At 42.6% G+C, this 16,168-nt stretch overlaps 1 protein-coding gene across 1 annotated transcript in view; it reads right to left on the bottom strand.

The window, feature by feature from the left end:
• NUDCD1 (NudC domain containing 1) overlaps positions 1 to 16,168 on the bottom strand; it is a 142,644-nt gene that overhangs the window by 24,836 nt on the left and 101,640 nt on the right. The window contains exons 7-8 of the mRNA XM_075825820.1: positions 9,945 to 10,089; positions 3,643 to 3,768 (exon numbers count right to left, since the gene is read on the bottom strand). Of these exons, the coding sequence (XP_075681935.1) occupies positions 3,643 to 3,768; positions 9,945 to 10,089 (271 nt within the window). The remainder of the gene's footprint in view (positions 1 to 3,642; positions 3,769 to 9,944; positions 10,090 to 16,168) is intronic.

Here is a 16,168-nt window from a genome sequence, read left to right as displayed (position 1 = left end):
ACGTGATGCTCACACAGGTGCATGGCTCGTTACAATCGAGTTCTGATAACTGTACTGTAATGAGCTGTGCACCTGTGGGCGCATCACATGACAGTGACAAATTTCAATCCTCTGGAAATAGTCAAATCAAGCTTCTATTCAATGACTACAAGTAGAGATCTTGAAAACTTGAATAATTGATATACAAATGTATATTAGAACGTTGCATAGATCTGCATTCTATAACAGGAATACCCCTTTACGTAATTGCTTATATCTCAATTGCCATCTAGATTGGATTGTGTGTCTGCAAATTGGAATAAGAATTTAATTTTGTGTTAATGGAGTTGAAAGCTGCTTTGAAATAGATTTTCTTCTTAGGCCTCGTTCACGTCTCGTTTTTTTCTTTCCGTCGGATGTATTCGCCTGGAGGAGTCTCAACATATACCTCTGACGGAAGGTAGCAAAGTATTCGGGCATACATTGGGATACATCGCCCAAACTCCACAGACAGAGCGTTATTTGAAGTCACTGTCCATACATGGACAGAGATGTCACGAGCTACAATGCTGGAGCCCCGGCCAGAGCATCGCCTGCCCCTGGAGGAGCCCCTGACGACAACAAACAAACAAACAAACACACACACACACACACACACACTTACGATGCTCTGGTCACGGACTCCGTAGTTAAAATCCCCTGACATCACGGTCCATATACGGACAGTGACGTTAGGGGCTTCCCTAGGGCCAGAGTCCCCAGGCCAAGCGCTCCCTGATGCTCTCTTGGCCTGGGAAAACTCCCCGAGGTATACAGAGTGGCATGCATCACACAAAGACTCCCAGTATACGTTTGTTTTTTTACAGGGTCCCTCAGGGTGGAATGGCATAGTCCACTACGTTATTCCTTCCTTCAAAAAAAGGTATACAGACATATACCCGCCTGATGGAGGCCATTAGGATACTCTTGGCCTCCGTTGAGCTTATGGAGCCCTATGGACACATTTAGGGTGTATGCCAGCATCTTTCCCGACGTACACGCTAAACGCGATCTGAACCAGGCCTCAGAAAGTCACATTATTCTCATAAACACTTCACCTCCACAAAGCCCCAGGTGCTTAATTCTACAAGTCCTTGTCCTTTATGGACTATAGTAGATAATGTGTGTATAGAAATAATGAAAAACACTCAAAACAACGCAACCCTTTCATTGTATTATAAAAGAATAAGAATCAGCAGCTGCAATGTTCAAGCCAAACAATTACATTTAATAAGGGGTGCAGCACCCCCACCCCTCTACGTGGTGGCTGACAGGGTGCTGTATATATGTGCATACATACCAGCCTGTCATTCACTGCGGAGAGAGGCAGGGGGGGGGGGAGCGACCTCCTCATAAATATAGAAGACTTAGAACTAGGAGTCCACGGTCTTCTTTCAGTGCACCTAAATCCCAAACAGCAAAAAAAAGTTTTTGTATATATCACTATCCTTTTCTGGTCATTTACTAACATCGTTCCATCTACAGCCAGATGAAAGTGTCAATTTTAGTAAAATGTATACACATTGTTCTCCCTAGTTTTGGAGCCTTAGGCCCGGTTTACAGAGATTTTGATGTGGAAATCGCATCGGAATCAGCACCAAAGAGATGTCCGAACATGAGGCAGGGGCCTTTTTTTTCCCAGCCGTGTTTTAGTCTCTTGCGGGGAAAAAAATGCTGCGTTTTCTACACTACCAAAGACTATACATCTGTGAGCACACAAAGAACACGATTGGTTTCACTAAAATATGGCCAAATATTTCAAGCAATCTAGAAACACAGAGAAAAACCACATGAAGCAAACACTTACTTGTTTGTCATTCCGCAAGCACTGAAAGTCAATGAAACAAACAGTAGTTTGTAAAAACCTACAGAGAAACAGTGGTCCTATCCTACAAGTTTAATTCTGCTTTTTCTCCACTGCAAGCAAAGGAATTTGGGGGGGGGGGGTGGTTCGGGTTTCAAATGTAAAAAAGTAGTCAAAGCTCCACCCTATTCCCACATGTTCTAAGTACAGGAGGGAGAATAAGGGGAAAGCAAAAAAACAAAATAAAAACTAACCTGGCATAACATAAGTGGCGTGCCCATAAAGTCTAACTGCAAGCAAAAGCAGTAAGAAGCGGAGGGTTGTCTTGCTTAGAAAACCCTTTTTCAAATATCCTATTAGGGAATCCTGAGATAATAGTTGTGAGTCCTCTAGGGCTGGGCAATTAATCGTAAAAAAACAGAAACCGAAATTCCGGGCAGATAACCGAGGTCATCTTGTGCATTTCGCTTTTTTCCCGGTTTCAACTGTATCTCTGTCCTCAGGACGCAGATACAGTTGAATCCTATAGTAGAACAGGGAGCCATCAGTTCCCTGCTCTACTATTCACTGTGTGACGCCAGCCACTCACGGTTCAGCGCAGACAGGCGCGATGTCAACAGTCTCAGGCCTGTCTGCGCTGGACTTCTGGCATATACCGGCGTTTCAGGCATCCTATTGGTCCACGGTATCCTCAATGCCTGCCCTATTTACTTTTTGTTTACCCGCAAAGCCCGTGCGCCATTGCGAGCGGACAGTGCATCCCCCAATGGTATATACACGAATGATGGGGGTTATATACAGGGTTGATGGGGTAATATATAGGGAGGATGGTGGACTGGTATATACAGGGATGGTAGGGGTCGTTGTATATTACCACCATCATCCCTGTATATAGCAGCCATCAGCCCTGTATATGACCCCAATGATCAATGATTCCTATATATAACCCCATTATTCCTGTATATTACCCCATCATCCGAGTATATACTATTGGGGCGGTCACTGTCCGCCCGCCATGGCGCAAGGCCATTGAGTCTAAACAAGAAGTAAATGGGGTGGGCATTGAGGACACCGTGGACCAATAGGATGCAAGAAACAGCAGTACATGGCAGGAGTGCAGCGGAACCTGAAAAATCTGCGCCGAGCCACACAGACTGAAAGAGCAGAGGGAACTCCTCCACTCGTCGTTGGAATGGGGTTAGGAGAGTGTCTGTATTTTATTTTTTTTAGGCACTATTGGGGCATTATACAGCGTGGGGGCAGCTATGTGGGAATTATACATGGGAATTTATGATGTGTGGGGGCAGTTATGGGGCATTATACTGTGTGGGGAGCACTATGCGGGAATTATACTGTGTGAGGGGCAGTGCCAGTGGGTATATTATATAGGAGTAGTATACAGCAGGCTTATGGGATCTATATTAATTCAATGGCGTGGCATGCGAAACTGAACACTTGCAGATGGGTTACCCCACTGATCGCGGAGGTTTGAGAATTGGAACATTAGCTTATTCTTGGGGGAACCTTCTAACAAAGTATTGTCCAAAGCGGAAACTCCTCATATTTACTTTCCCGATTAAATAAACTTCAGAGGAGGAAACAGATCCTATCGACAATATGTGATCGAAGATAATTAGGTCCAGTGTGCACATGGAAACTCTTAGCAGTCATACTGCAACTCATCGCCAGAAAGTGTTGTCAAAGGGACACCCACACAGAAGCTTCCTATGGCGTATATAGATTTCCTCTGGTAGTTCTCCCTTGAAGTGAACTTAAATTTGAAATATATTCTCAATGCTTTAGTGTAGATAGTATCTTACCACATGAGTAGCCTTCATGGTGTTACCATCAAATCTACATAAAGTTGTACTGTCCTCAAGAGACACGTCACACTCTTCCAGATCCTGAGCATTGCACGGAGGCTTCTCACAGTCCGGATTTGGATTCTGACAATAAAAGCAAACATGAAATGATCGAATTGACCAGACCAGATGTACAGTATTAATTTATGATATATGTCTAATAACACAACAGTAACTCACAGAATAGTCTTTAACAAATGTCACTCACAAATTGGCATGAGCTAAACCGGAGAAATGAAGCATTACACAAGGCCCTTTGAAATCAACAGGCTGTCCATGTATTCCCAAGCACTTGCTTTAAATGTTCCCTCTAAGCCATTGTAGCTAGTGAGTGAGGGTGGTAAGGGGCCTAGGCATGATTCCCTCTAAACTGTAAAATCCAAAACCGCATTAAACTAAACATTGTCGAATAGAACCCAAATTATGAGCCATAGGGTCCGGGTAAAAAGTTTTATACAACGTCTTGATAAATAGTTTTATAGTGTCTATGCCAACATTCCTGGTGGTCTAAGGCAGCGAAGGGGTCAATACCTCATGGTCTAGGGTAATGAAGGGGTTTACAGTAGGGTTCCTGGTGGTCTAGGTCAGTAAAGCGGTTAATTATCAGCACTGTTGGTGGTAAATTGCAGATAAGGGGTAGAGGTCTGCAACTTTGGCTGTCTTTAGACGTGAGGGGGTTAACATCTTTAATCCTGGTGGTCTAGAGCTGAAGGGGTTTATGTCTGCATACCTATTGGTGTAGAGCAGTACAGGGGTCAATGTCAGATTCCCTGGGGGTCTATGGCAGTATCCCTGGTGGTATAGGGCAGAGAAGGTGCTAATGTCATATCCCTGGTGGTCTAGGGACACAGTTAACATCCACATCCTTGGTGGTCTAGGGCAGGGAAGGGGTCACTACACTATTTCAGATCTTTTTTTTTAAATTCGTTTTATTTAAAATGTTGCAGACAGGATGAAATTGTGTACAAGAATGCTTAAAAAATGCAAAAAGAAAATAAGCCATGGTACAGCACAGGTATAACAATATCACAAAAGTAAGAATACAGTCAGCAACATTTGAGTATTTTGCCATTTTAACAAATCAATAAAACAACAAAACCAACAAGAAAACCTATTATCTATGCCGTCAAAGCCAAAAAGGCGTAAGGATAGCAGATGATAATCTATATAAGAAACCTAGGAAGGTTAGATACACGTCTTAAAATGTAGGTTAAGGTATTTCGTCATCAAATGTCTCAGTGGTATTCAACCACGGGCCCCATATCTTAAAGAACTTATCCAGGCAACCCCTATGTTGGGTGTCAAATAGGATTGGTGTATAATATAAAGCTGAATCAGTTTATTATTAATAGCCGGGGAAACCAATAAATTAGAGCTGAACACAGCATCTCTATCATCCGGGGTAAGGTCCGGGATTTGTAATAACCATTTATCAAATACGACCAGTGATGTCGAAGTCATCTTAGAAGAGAGAAGATGTGTATATTGTTGATATGAGGCCCTTAGGTCCCTGTCACTTTAATATACCAACAAGTGGATATTCAGATATAATACCATCATTGGGTGGAAACGGAGATTGAATGGCATGTCGGAGTTGGAGAGATCTATACCATTGTAGGCGAGGGAAGTTGTAAGTCTCCTGTAACTGAGTAAATGTCAGAAAAGAGCCCCGCATCAAAGACATCCCCAAGCCTCCCAATCCACAAGCCTTGCCAACATTCAGGGTCCGGTATATTATGTAGGGATGGCAGAGTGGGATTATTCCATAGAGGTAGATCTGGGAGAGTACCCCTAAAACTTAGCATGGTCTTGGCAGTACACCACACCGCCAGAGCTGTTTTATGTAAGGGGAGTATTTCTGTAGGTCACGCAAATTGAGGGTATTCCAAATAACTAAGCAGACTGTTTCCAGCCACCAGGGAGGCCAAGTAATTGGTTGAGTCTAACAAAGGTTCAGCTAAAAACCAGTCTTTCATGCTGCGTTATTGACCCGTTAAATAGTGTGTAAGTCAAACAGTGCCATCCCTCCATCTGTCTTGGGCTGCTGTAGAGTAGTAAGTTTAAGTTTAGATTTGGAAGAGTCCCAAACAAATTTAATAGTTAAGGAGTTCAGGGAGCGGAAATATGACTGTGGGACTGTGATCGGCATGTGCTGTAAAATATATAAACATTTAGGTTAAAAGACCATTTTAATCAGATTGATGCGTCCAGCAATTGACAATGGCAATTTAGACCACAGTTTTAATTTCAGGCTGATATGGGTCAATGACGGATCAATAGTTTCGTCCCTCACACCATGATGGTCTAGTACCAGGACAATCCCTAAGTACGTAAATTTGCTTACCACTGCGAAACCACATTGTGACACAACAGTATCTGGGGTCGGCTTAGAGGCTGAATACATAATAGCTGATTTTGACCAATTGACTAAGCTCTGAGAAATCTGAAAAATCTCAAGTAGGCCGATAGCATGGCTAAAGGACTCATTAGTATTGTGTAAAAAAAGAACCATGTCATCATCAGCATACAAACCCACCACACTTGTTTTCCCCTTCCATTGAACACCCGTTATTGTGGGGTAGACCTCTGATCGGATCTCCACAGCTTCTTTAACTATTGCAAACAATGCTGGTAAAAGGGGACAGCCTTGCCTTGTTCCTCTGGCAGGGGAAAGGAGTCACAGGGGATGCCATTTACCACCACATTAGCCCTAGGAGATTTATAGAATAGTTGGATCCAGGCTGTAAAATTGGGTCCAAAGCCAAAAAGTTGAAGGCAGGCCAAAAGAAACAGCCATTCAACAGAATCAAATGCCTTCATAGTATCTAAGGAGGCAATAACCCATGGCATGTTAGAAGTTTTGCCCACCTGTACGATTGTTTGAACTCTCTTAATATTGATAGTAGTAGATTTCCTGGGCATGAACCCAGTTTGATCTGGATGTATAGTTGTCAAAATAACCTGATTGAGCCTCTTAGCAAGGATTTTGGTTAAAATTTTATAGTCTACATTAACTAAGGAAATTGGTCTGTATGAACTACAACACTCCGGATCTTTACCAGGTTTTAATAGTACTATGATAGAGGCATCATAAAAGGTAGACGGGAGGGAGTGGGCGAGCAGAGCCTGGTTGAGAGTATCCAGTAAAAGTGGGCCAAGATGTTCAAGATATTTTCTGTAAACTTCGACAGGGAGTCCATCAGGGCCAGGGGACTTATGGGATGCCAGATCTCGTATAGCGTCCGGAAATTCCTCCATAGATATAGGGGCATCAAGTAGTGTGATCTGTTCAGGTGACAGGGAGGGGAATGTCAGGTCATGTAAGTAATTCAGGACATCCTTCATTTTCAAAACAGAATTAGAAGTGCCGTCCCTTCTAATTAAGTGGGCCAATATGCCAATTTCAAAGGAATATTGTCGTGTGAAGAAGAGTTTACGTTTTGTTTTCAGGTGAAGTTGATGCTTATATAAGCGAGAGATACTCAGCCAATCAGATCTATGGGCCTCTGTGGGGTTAGAAATATACAAAGATTGCGCAGCAGCTAAGTGGCTCTCCATTTCACGTTCTGAGTGGGCTGTGGTTTTCTTAATATACGATATCGTGGACAGCAAACCACTACGGAGGTAAGCCTTAAAAGTGTCCCATTTTAAGGTATGTGAGATAGGGAGGTGGTGAACCTGCAGAAATTGTTTAATTTGTTCTGCTATGAGATCAGAGGGACCAATCAGTGTTAGCCAAACGGGGTTAAACTTCCAGTTGTGTAGGAGACGCTGGCCTGGGAATTCCAATGTAAGGAGTATAGCACTATGGTCTGAAATCCCTCTACGGTCATGAGAGATCGAGGAGACATTCAGTGATATGTTAGGAGTGCCAAAAATGTAATCAATTCTCGAGAGAGTATGTCTCCCAGAAGAATGACAAGTGTATTCTAAGACCTGAGGATTATGGTATCTCCATAGATCGATCCAACCCATACCCATCATCAGCAGGTTCAAAGGGGTAGGGGGCCGTCATAGAGGGGGCAGGAATTTGGAAGAAGCGGTCCATTTTAGTGTTCATAACCAGATTAAAGTCGCCCATGCATAATACAGAGGGAGCAGGGAATTGGTGGGCAAATGCAAATTCGGCCTGAAGAAGAGAAATACCGGCTTGCGGTGGGTTGTAAACACATAAGATGGACATATGGTTTGGCACCAATTTCAGCATATACAAACACGAATCTGCCCACAGGGTCCCTGCGAATTTGTATGGAGTTCCATTGTAGAGATTGGTTTATTAATAAAGAGACTCCACTAGAGTAAGTGGTGTGATAAGAAGGACATGCCCATTGGATCCATGGCTTTTTAAGGCAATAAGATCTGTCATCAGTGAGGTGGGTCTCTTGCAAACCTAGCAGATGGGGCTTTTCCCCCTGACGAAGCCAGGTGGCGAAACACGTTGGGTGTAAGTGGGCTCCTGGCACATCGCTACTCTTTACCCCATTGTATATCTGCACGGTCTGTCAACTTCTCTTTTATTCATTTTTTGGCTACCTTGCCAGTTCCGTCTATCGATTCTGATGGTCTATTTCACAGTTTTTAATTTTTGTTATGTGATTTACCATGGCTGTTTCTTTACAATGTACTTCTGCATGGTATAGATGTTCTGGCCAGTAGCCCACTCAGTACTTTCTTTAGTGTGAGGACTTAGATTTTAATCCATTTTTGATGCTATTATCTGTATTTTGTATTTTTATCATGTCTCAATAAAAACTATTTTATTTTGAAAATGTATGGGTTATTTAACACTGATTTTCCACATATGTGTTTAAATTATGACTTTGGTGTTTGACCAAATTATTCTATTGAGGCACTTTTTTTAAAGAACAATATATATGAAGGAAGCATCAAAAGGATATCATGGGATCGGATGACACCCGATGTTACAAGATCCTAGTCCTCTCCAGAAAACAGTTCAACAAGTTGCAGTTGGTCAGCAAACGCTATCAAGCAGATGGAGGATGCATCTGAAGCCATTCGTTAGCTTCCGACAGGCTGTGCAGAAAGATCACCTTGCCCTCGCTAACAATCCGTAGGGGAGCAGGGTAAGCCATAGAATAAGGCATGTTACGGTCCTTAAATTTCCTCTTGACTTCAGAAGCAACAAGCTACATTTACCGAAGATCTGTGGAGAAGTCGGGGACTATAGATATAGTGGAATTGGCAAACTTCAACGGAGCTTTCAGCCGGGCCTGGCGCAGAGATGTATCATGATCACGGTAGTTTAACAACCTGACCAAGAAGGGTCTTGGTGGTGCGCTCGGTTGCAGTGGTTTAGCCGGGAGGCGATGCGCTCTCTCAACTACAAAGCAAGTTGAAAATGCTGCTTCCTCTAGGTTAGTTTTGAGCCATTGTTCAATGAACGTTTCAGTAGTTTGACCTTCAGCTCTCTCCGGCAGACCAATGATACGTAAGTTATTACGACGTAGCGAATTTGCAGGGCGGCTCACAGCCCGGATGAAGGCCGCAGGATAGTCCGGCTAAACGCCGATGCAGTGCCAGGTCGGTTCAGGATTATGCCAGGATGTTCGGTCCCTGGGAGCTCAGCCCAGACACGTCCGACCATCTTGGCTGCAGGCCACGCCCCCCCCCCCCACTATTTCATATCGGTGTATAGAATTCTACTCACCCCTTTAGGATTTAGGACTGTCCGTGCAACACGACGCTACACAGTTCTCTCTATAATCGGGCTGGGTGCGAAGTAATTAGGCCAAGCACTCAATAAGGGGAGATATCGGGAAGTCTGTGTGGGAGCTCTGAGTGTGGGGGGAGTTTTTAGGCCTATAATTAGGTTCAGGGACATGTGTATAAAGTGGTTGTCTCATGAGGCCATTTATTTGGATGGTCACCGTGTAATTCTTAATTTTCCCTGCAGTGGTCGCTGCAGGAGAAATGTATAGCCAGACACGACTTTTGTCCGGCAAACACAGCTAGGGGTTAGAGAAGCCAGGACCACAGTAATCAGATGATCGCCGAGCCAGCGGCTTCTGTATGAAAAGGGGTTGTCTTCATGAGAACTCCTTAACACATAAAACTGAATTAGGTGAAGAAACTGAATTGTTATGTTTGGGATGGGGTTAGGCTTTAATTACAATACATTCCGTTAATTTAATCCTTTTACAGTAAATTGCTCACTGTATGGCGTGTCTGCTTCACTTTCAATTCAATGATCACTGTAGAACTTACTCACAGCTATATGAAATTCTCAGAATTCTCCTTACCAAGTCCTCGGATGTGAGATGCGTCCGTTGTCCGGCTATTGCTGCACATTGTGCTGGATCTGCTACAAATTCTCCTTGTTTATCGCCAACAATCACTTCTGTCCACATACATCCTTCATCTCGCTTTGCCAACGTGACCTCCACACTGCAAGAAGACAAAACAATACATTACTGGTATGCTGTAAAAATAGAAACATTCGAAACAAAATCCTTCATAGGCTGCAACATATTCATTTAAAGGCGATGTATACCTTTGAAATCGTTTAGTTTTTTTAATAAAAATGTGTATCAGTGTGTTTTGTGCAACTTTCTAAATAATTTTTATTAAAAATTATTTTAACTTTTTGAGATACAGCTGCTTTGTATGCTGTATACAGAGCAGCTGTGTTGTGCACCGAGACCTGAATCCGTCAGGTCAGCAGTGGCACTGACTGGTTCAGTGTCAGTGGGTCCTGCGCATCTCTGACATGCAGAATCGAGCGGTTACCGATCACATCTAAGTTACGGATACAGGTTTCAGCCCCAGAACCAGCTGCTCTGTATACAGGATATAAAGCGTATTCATATAGCGTATGGTGTGTTCATATAGCGTATGGTGTAGACGCAGGATATATAGTCCAGACGTATGCCATCGAGTTGCATATGTCGACCAATGACGCATGCCAAAAAGAAAAAAAAAAACACCCAAAACGTACAATGGGATATATTCTCTGCTGATTAATTTCTTAATATCTTTATAGCGGTTGGAGCATATACCATTTTTCTGGTATAGAGCTTCAAATCCCATGTATAGGTGTAGAGTAAGCCTGTAGCTGCCACATGCGGGATCTTACTGCATAATGTTGAGTTTATTGTATAAACAATATGCAATAAGCACCTAAGCTCCCACTAGAGGTGGCTGCGGTCAGCCAGAATATGATCATTAACTTCTATGTCTATACAGGGGATTTAAAACTCTGTTTTGCAAAAGAAAAATTCAGATTCAGCTGCTATTAAGATATATTGTTAAGTGATTCTTAATCAGCACAGAATTAAGAGTAAATAATTGAAAGTAAAAAAAAAAAAAAAATTAAATGGTGGACATTCACTTTCAAATTGACCAAAACCCTGGAAGTGGTATAGATGAACACTTTCCAATTTTAAGCGTACCGACCGTTACAGAAAAAAAACAAATGTTTTCTTCTTTTCCACTTCAACTCTGGGTGGATATATGGGTGTTTATGTCGTTTTTAGTGTAGAAGTCTTTACTTTGTTATTACTGTTGCAAAATAAAAGTATTAAGAGTGAAAAATAAACAAAAAATGCAAATTTTCTTTCTAGAACTGTGCTAAGTGGGCGGGCTCTTCCTGATGTGGAGATGGAGAGCGGCACTGTATGATCTAACCAATCAGATGACTTCCCCGGACAGCTCTCCCTCCCCAATTATAGCAAGAGTCTTTAAACCACCATCCTCCACCTCCTCTCCTCTGTCTACTGCGTACATCAATATAAATGCTGACCGGAATCAAGGAGAAAATATCAATGAGTCTGTTAAGCACTTAAGCAAACATCATAAAACTCCATATTTCCATGTTCGGTAGTACCTCCACTATCCTGATAACTGACAGATATGTTATCCCAAACTGCAAAAGAAATACAGCTCTGGTCTCATCAGTGGCTCAGACGGCTGATCTGTACTTCCACCATGCTTTACACTGCAGCTTTGTTAAATCAGATTAATTGCTGTGTATAAGCACAAGCCCATCAGGAAGTCAGTGCATGTTGTGATGAATTCTCTTACGACAAGAATAAAATTATTATTAACTACAAGTAATTGCCACACATATAGTAGAAAAAGAAGCCTCAGTAAGTGAATAACACAGAGTTCCACTTTAAACGGTTTGTCCAGAAATAGATAAGATGCCGCCTTCCTTTTCAGGAACATTTGTGCATGGACCCTGGTATTGCAGCATTTAAAGGAATAGGGCTAAGCTGCAATACCAGACAGAACCCGTGGACAAGAGTGGCGCTGTTTCAAAAAAAATAAAAAAATAAAAAAAAAAGCATTATGTAGTATATTAAGTGCTCTCTATCTGCAAGAAAGGAAATGGTGTAGAAAGAAAGTGAACCAGAGGCCTTTTTAGGATGTACAGACTACCGTGAATAAACTGTAAGCAGAATTCAGTAGAGTTTATTGGACTTTGGGATTATGAATTTGTGTTAACTTTTCACACCATGATTTTTAATAGGAAGGGATATTTTTTACACTGGCAAAACAACATATACCCATGAAATTGCAATAGGAGGCGATTTATTGAAAATCAAAACCATGAATGACTCTACAGGATACATAAGTCTCAACATGACAATATGGATCTCCAGCCCATTGAAGAAAGCGTCGTCTTCTCTTTTATCTAGAAACGGATTGGTGGCTGCTGACTTTAAAATGCAGGAGATAAAAGGCAGCAGGCTTAGGATCAATAGATAAAAAACTGCATCTGAACCTTGCCATGTTAATAGGGGAGAATTGGATTTCATCAAAGAAAACTAAAAATGACGGGCTCTCAGATGTTATTACAATGTGAATAAAGGGAGATGCGCTGTTGTGCCTCCTGTATAGATCCAAAAGTGGCTACGATAAACAAAAGATGTGTAATGAATGACAATGAAGACGAAGGTAGACCTTACAGATCCGTAAGGGAAGAGTGGACGGAGACCCTAGACTTTGATTGCATGTAATAAATTGAACTGCCAGATCTAAAGCACTTTAAATTACTGTATAATAAAAAATAAGTGAAGTCAAACCGGGGCCTTTGAGCGTTTACACCAGATTAAGGCCTGTTTTACAGCAGAACGGGGGCGGAAGAAGAAGAGAAGGCGAGACTATGATATAAAAGGAAGGACATGGAGAGGTGTCGGATCAAATGGCTGCTGGGATGAATAGGCGGTTTTATCATAAAGCAGAGGTGGATAACCAAATTCCCAATTACAGAACAATCTGCTTGTTCTCGAAGACGATCAGGACCAGGGGACGGTGATTTGCCAAATGAAACAAAGGTTTCATCTCGGAAGCGATGGAGTGTTTTTCCCTGGAAGGAATCATTAAGCAGTTCTTTCCTTGTCATTTCGGACGTGTTCCCCCTTCGTGCAGCATTAAGCATGCAACACAAGACAGACAGAAAGAAAAAAGACTTTCTGTGAATGATTTCACAGTTCTGGAGTCTGCTGTGAAGTGCGCTCGCAGTGCCATTGGCAAAATAATTCTTGTTTTCATCTACTTATACGGGGGGAGTCAGTTCAAGGACTTTTGAAATGAAGACACATAATAGTTCATTTACTACTGATGTTTTTGAAAGCCCAAGCCTTCTCTGACCCTCTACCAGGAGCATAAAAAAACCAATGTGTCAATAAATGTGGTCTGTCAAGATCCCTCTGGAAGGAGAAAGGCTCCCAACATTCCCTAATCCTCCACACCAGTCAAAAAAAGTCCTGTGAGGGTGAAGCGGAGGCGTAGCTAGCAGGGGTGCGGTGGCCCCGGGCCCACTGAGATGGTGGGTCCCAGGGGTGGTTTGGGACAGTCCCCCAGTCGTGGCATGTCTTGGTTTCAACTGTATCTGCATCCTCCGGACATAGATACATTTGAACCCAATGCTTTAGCAGGGAGCCGTCAGCTCCCTGCTCTTTCATTTACTGTGCAAATCCGACGGTGAGTGGTTCGGCAGAAACAGGCGCGATGCAGTGACGTCATAGCGCCAGTCTTCGCAGAGCCACAAAGAGCACAGACTGAAGGAGCAGAGGGATTTCCTCCAGTTGTCGTAGAAACAGGGTCAGGTGAGTATTTATTTTAGTATTTTTTTATTAGGCACTGTGGAGGCATTATGACGACTGTAGGGGCATTATACCGTGTGTTGGGGCAGCAATGAAGGCATTATACTGTGTGGGGGGCAGCTATGGGGGCATTATGCTGTGTGGGGTTGCTATGGGACATTATACTTTGTGGGGGCAGCTATGGAGGCATTATACTTTGTGGGGGCAGTTATGGAGGCACAAAAGGGGCATTATACTGTGTGTGGGGCAGCTATAAGGGCATTATACTGTGTGTGGGCCACTGAGGGGGCATTATACTGTGTGGGGAGGCACTATAATGTGAATGGAAGTTACGTAAAAAGCGTAGACGTTATTGAAACAGCGAAGCACCCATTTACTTCTATTGAAGCTTACAGAAACTGCGTTGCACAGAAAACTATGCTGTTTACATCTAACCCCGCCAGATGCGCCTCTGCAGTTGTAAACATGTGTTAGGGGCACACTCAGATGTGTTTGCCGCCCCTGTGCTAAACCCCTAGCTACGCCTCTGGGGTGAAGTATAAGTAGACACCCCTCACCGAAGCTCTGTAGGGCAATTACGTATAAACCAATGTAAAAAGGATATATAAAACAAAAATATAGCCAGCTAACAAATCCACAAGGCGGGAAGATCCACTTGTGCTCGGATCTACTGGAGACAAGTTCTCAGTAGGCAAATTTGAAAACCGCAAAACAGAAATCCAGTGCCAAGAAATTTCCCAACAAAATCCAACGATTTATCTGTTGCAAGATAAAAAAAAAATTGACAAAAGAAAAACTGGTTCAGCCTAGCTTACGCGTTTCGGACTAAGAACTTTGTAAACATGTATCGAAGAGTGTAGTCGACTTAATTTTCTTCACTTCAAAGATTATAAGCAGCATTTTCCTGGACTTATGAACTCCTATTGATTTCATTCTGAGCAATGTTAATGACAGCACTTCAAGTTAATATATTCACCGCAGAGAACGATGGAAACCGCTTGCACCAATTAGCTGCAAAAAAATATATATTTTTATAATTTAATGGTTCCGAGGGGAGAAAATTAAAAGTACAACTGTACACCATCCTATGTATATAGCTACCTGGAGCTGCTAAGTACTCCACTCTGGTCTTTTAGTTTACCAATATCTGATCATACTAGTGTGAAGCTTAGACCTCATACACACGACCGTAAGGGTTTTACTGTCCGCAAATACGGATCCGACGGCTGCGGATACACAGACGCAATTGCGGACAAGAATAGGACATGTTCTATAATTTGCGCATTATTTCTCCGGCCTGTAAAACATACGGAGAGGTGTCCATAGCCAATAGAAATGAATGTGTCCGGAATTTCATTCGTAATTACGGATGAAAATTACAGTCGTGTGAATGAGGTCTTCGCCAACATGTCTATATAAATCGTGTATTCCATATAGCGGTATGGAAGGGCATAGTAGATGCATTTCATGAATACATAAGATGGTGATGTATCAGAGCTTTGTCATTCAGTGCTCCAGAAAGCTGGGTAATGTCATCTAGTGTAGCTGTAATGAGAGTCTGTCTTCACCTTACAGAATTACAGGGCAATGTGTAAAAACTTAAACAGGTAATCCCATTAGGACAAACCCTTTCCAAATGTTATATATTAGGCACATGGACATCATAGAGGGGGCTCCTAAGTTTTGGACCCCCTCTATTAAGCTATAACAGAGCTCCAAAGAGCAACCCCTGTTCTGGAGGATTCAGTGTGACCATATATTACATGCCCGTTCATTTGAAAGAGCGTCATGTAAGACAACATTTCTGCTACAGCTGCCAGGATTTCAGCTGCTAGACCCGTAGCGGCCGCCAGTCTGTCCTCATTTAGCGGTGTTGTACAGATGGGACAACCCCTTTAATTCCGCACAGCTAACCAACTATTACTGTAAAAGATAATTCTAATACTAGGTAGACTACCTCAGCTCAACCCCTATACTGATGAGACCCCTCTCCTCTATTAGCTGAAACACTTAGTTGCTCTGGACGACCACAGGCATTTACGGAGATCAATAGACGGCCATTCCGTTTAACGGGTGTAAGGCAATTCCTATAGAGATATCAGCGGACAACCCCTTTAAAAGCGAATCTGTCTCGGCATACATCTTTATATAGAACTCAGTCCTCATGTGATGTTTTGCATTCGGCAAACATATCTCTCAGCATTCCTTGCTTGTTCAGGGTCTATACAGAGATTCTTTAGTATTACATTCTTGAAATGCAGTCTATATACCAGTATGGTACAGTAATATGCTGTATGAAAAACCTGAATCACATAGAATACAGAATAGGTTTTATCATCATTCTGCTTGATTTCTATTTTCATATTGCTGCCTGAGCAGGGACTACCCTAAAGCAAGCCCTTCAGAGATGGAGCGGC

Source organism: Rhinoderma darwinii, chromosome 5 (assembly GCF_050947455.1).
Source record: "Rhinoderma darwinii isolate aRhiDar2 chromosome 5, aRhiDar2.hap1, whole genome shotgun sequence".
Classification (NCBI taxonomy): Eukaryota; Metazoa; Chordata; class Amphibia; order Anura; family Rhinodermatidae; genus Rhinoderma; species Rhinoderma darwinii.
Note: the sequence above shows the minus strand (reverse complement) of the source record. Positions and strands in the feature narration are given on the sequence as shown.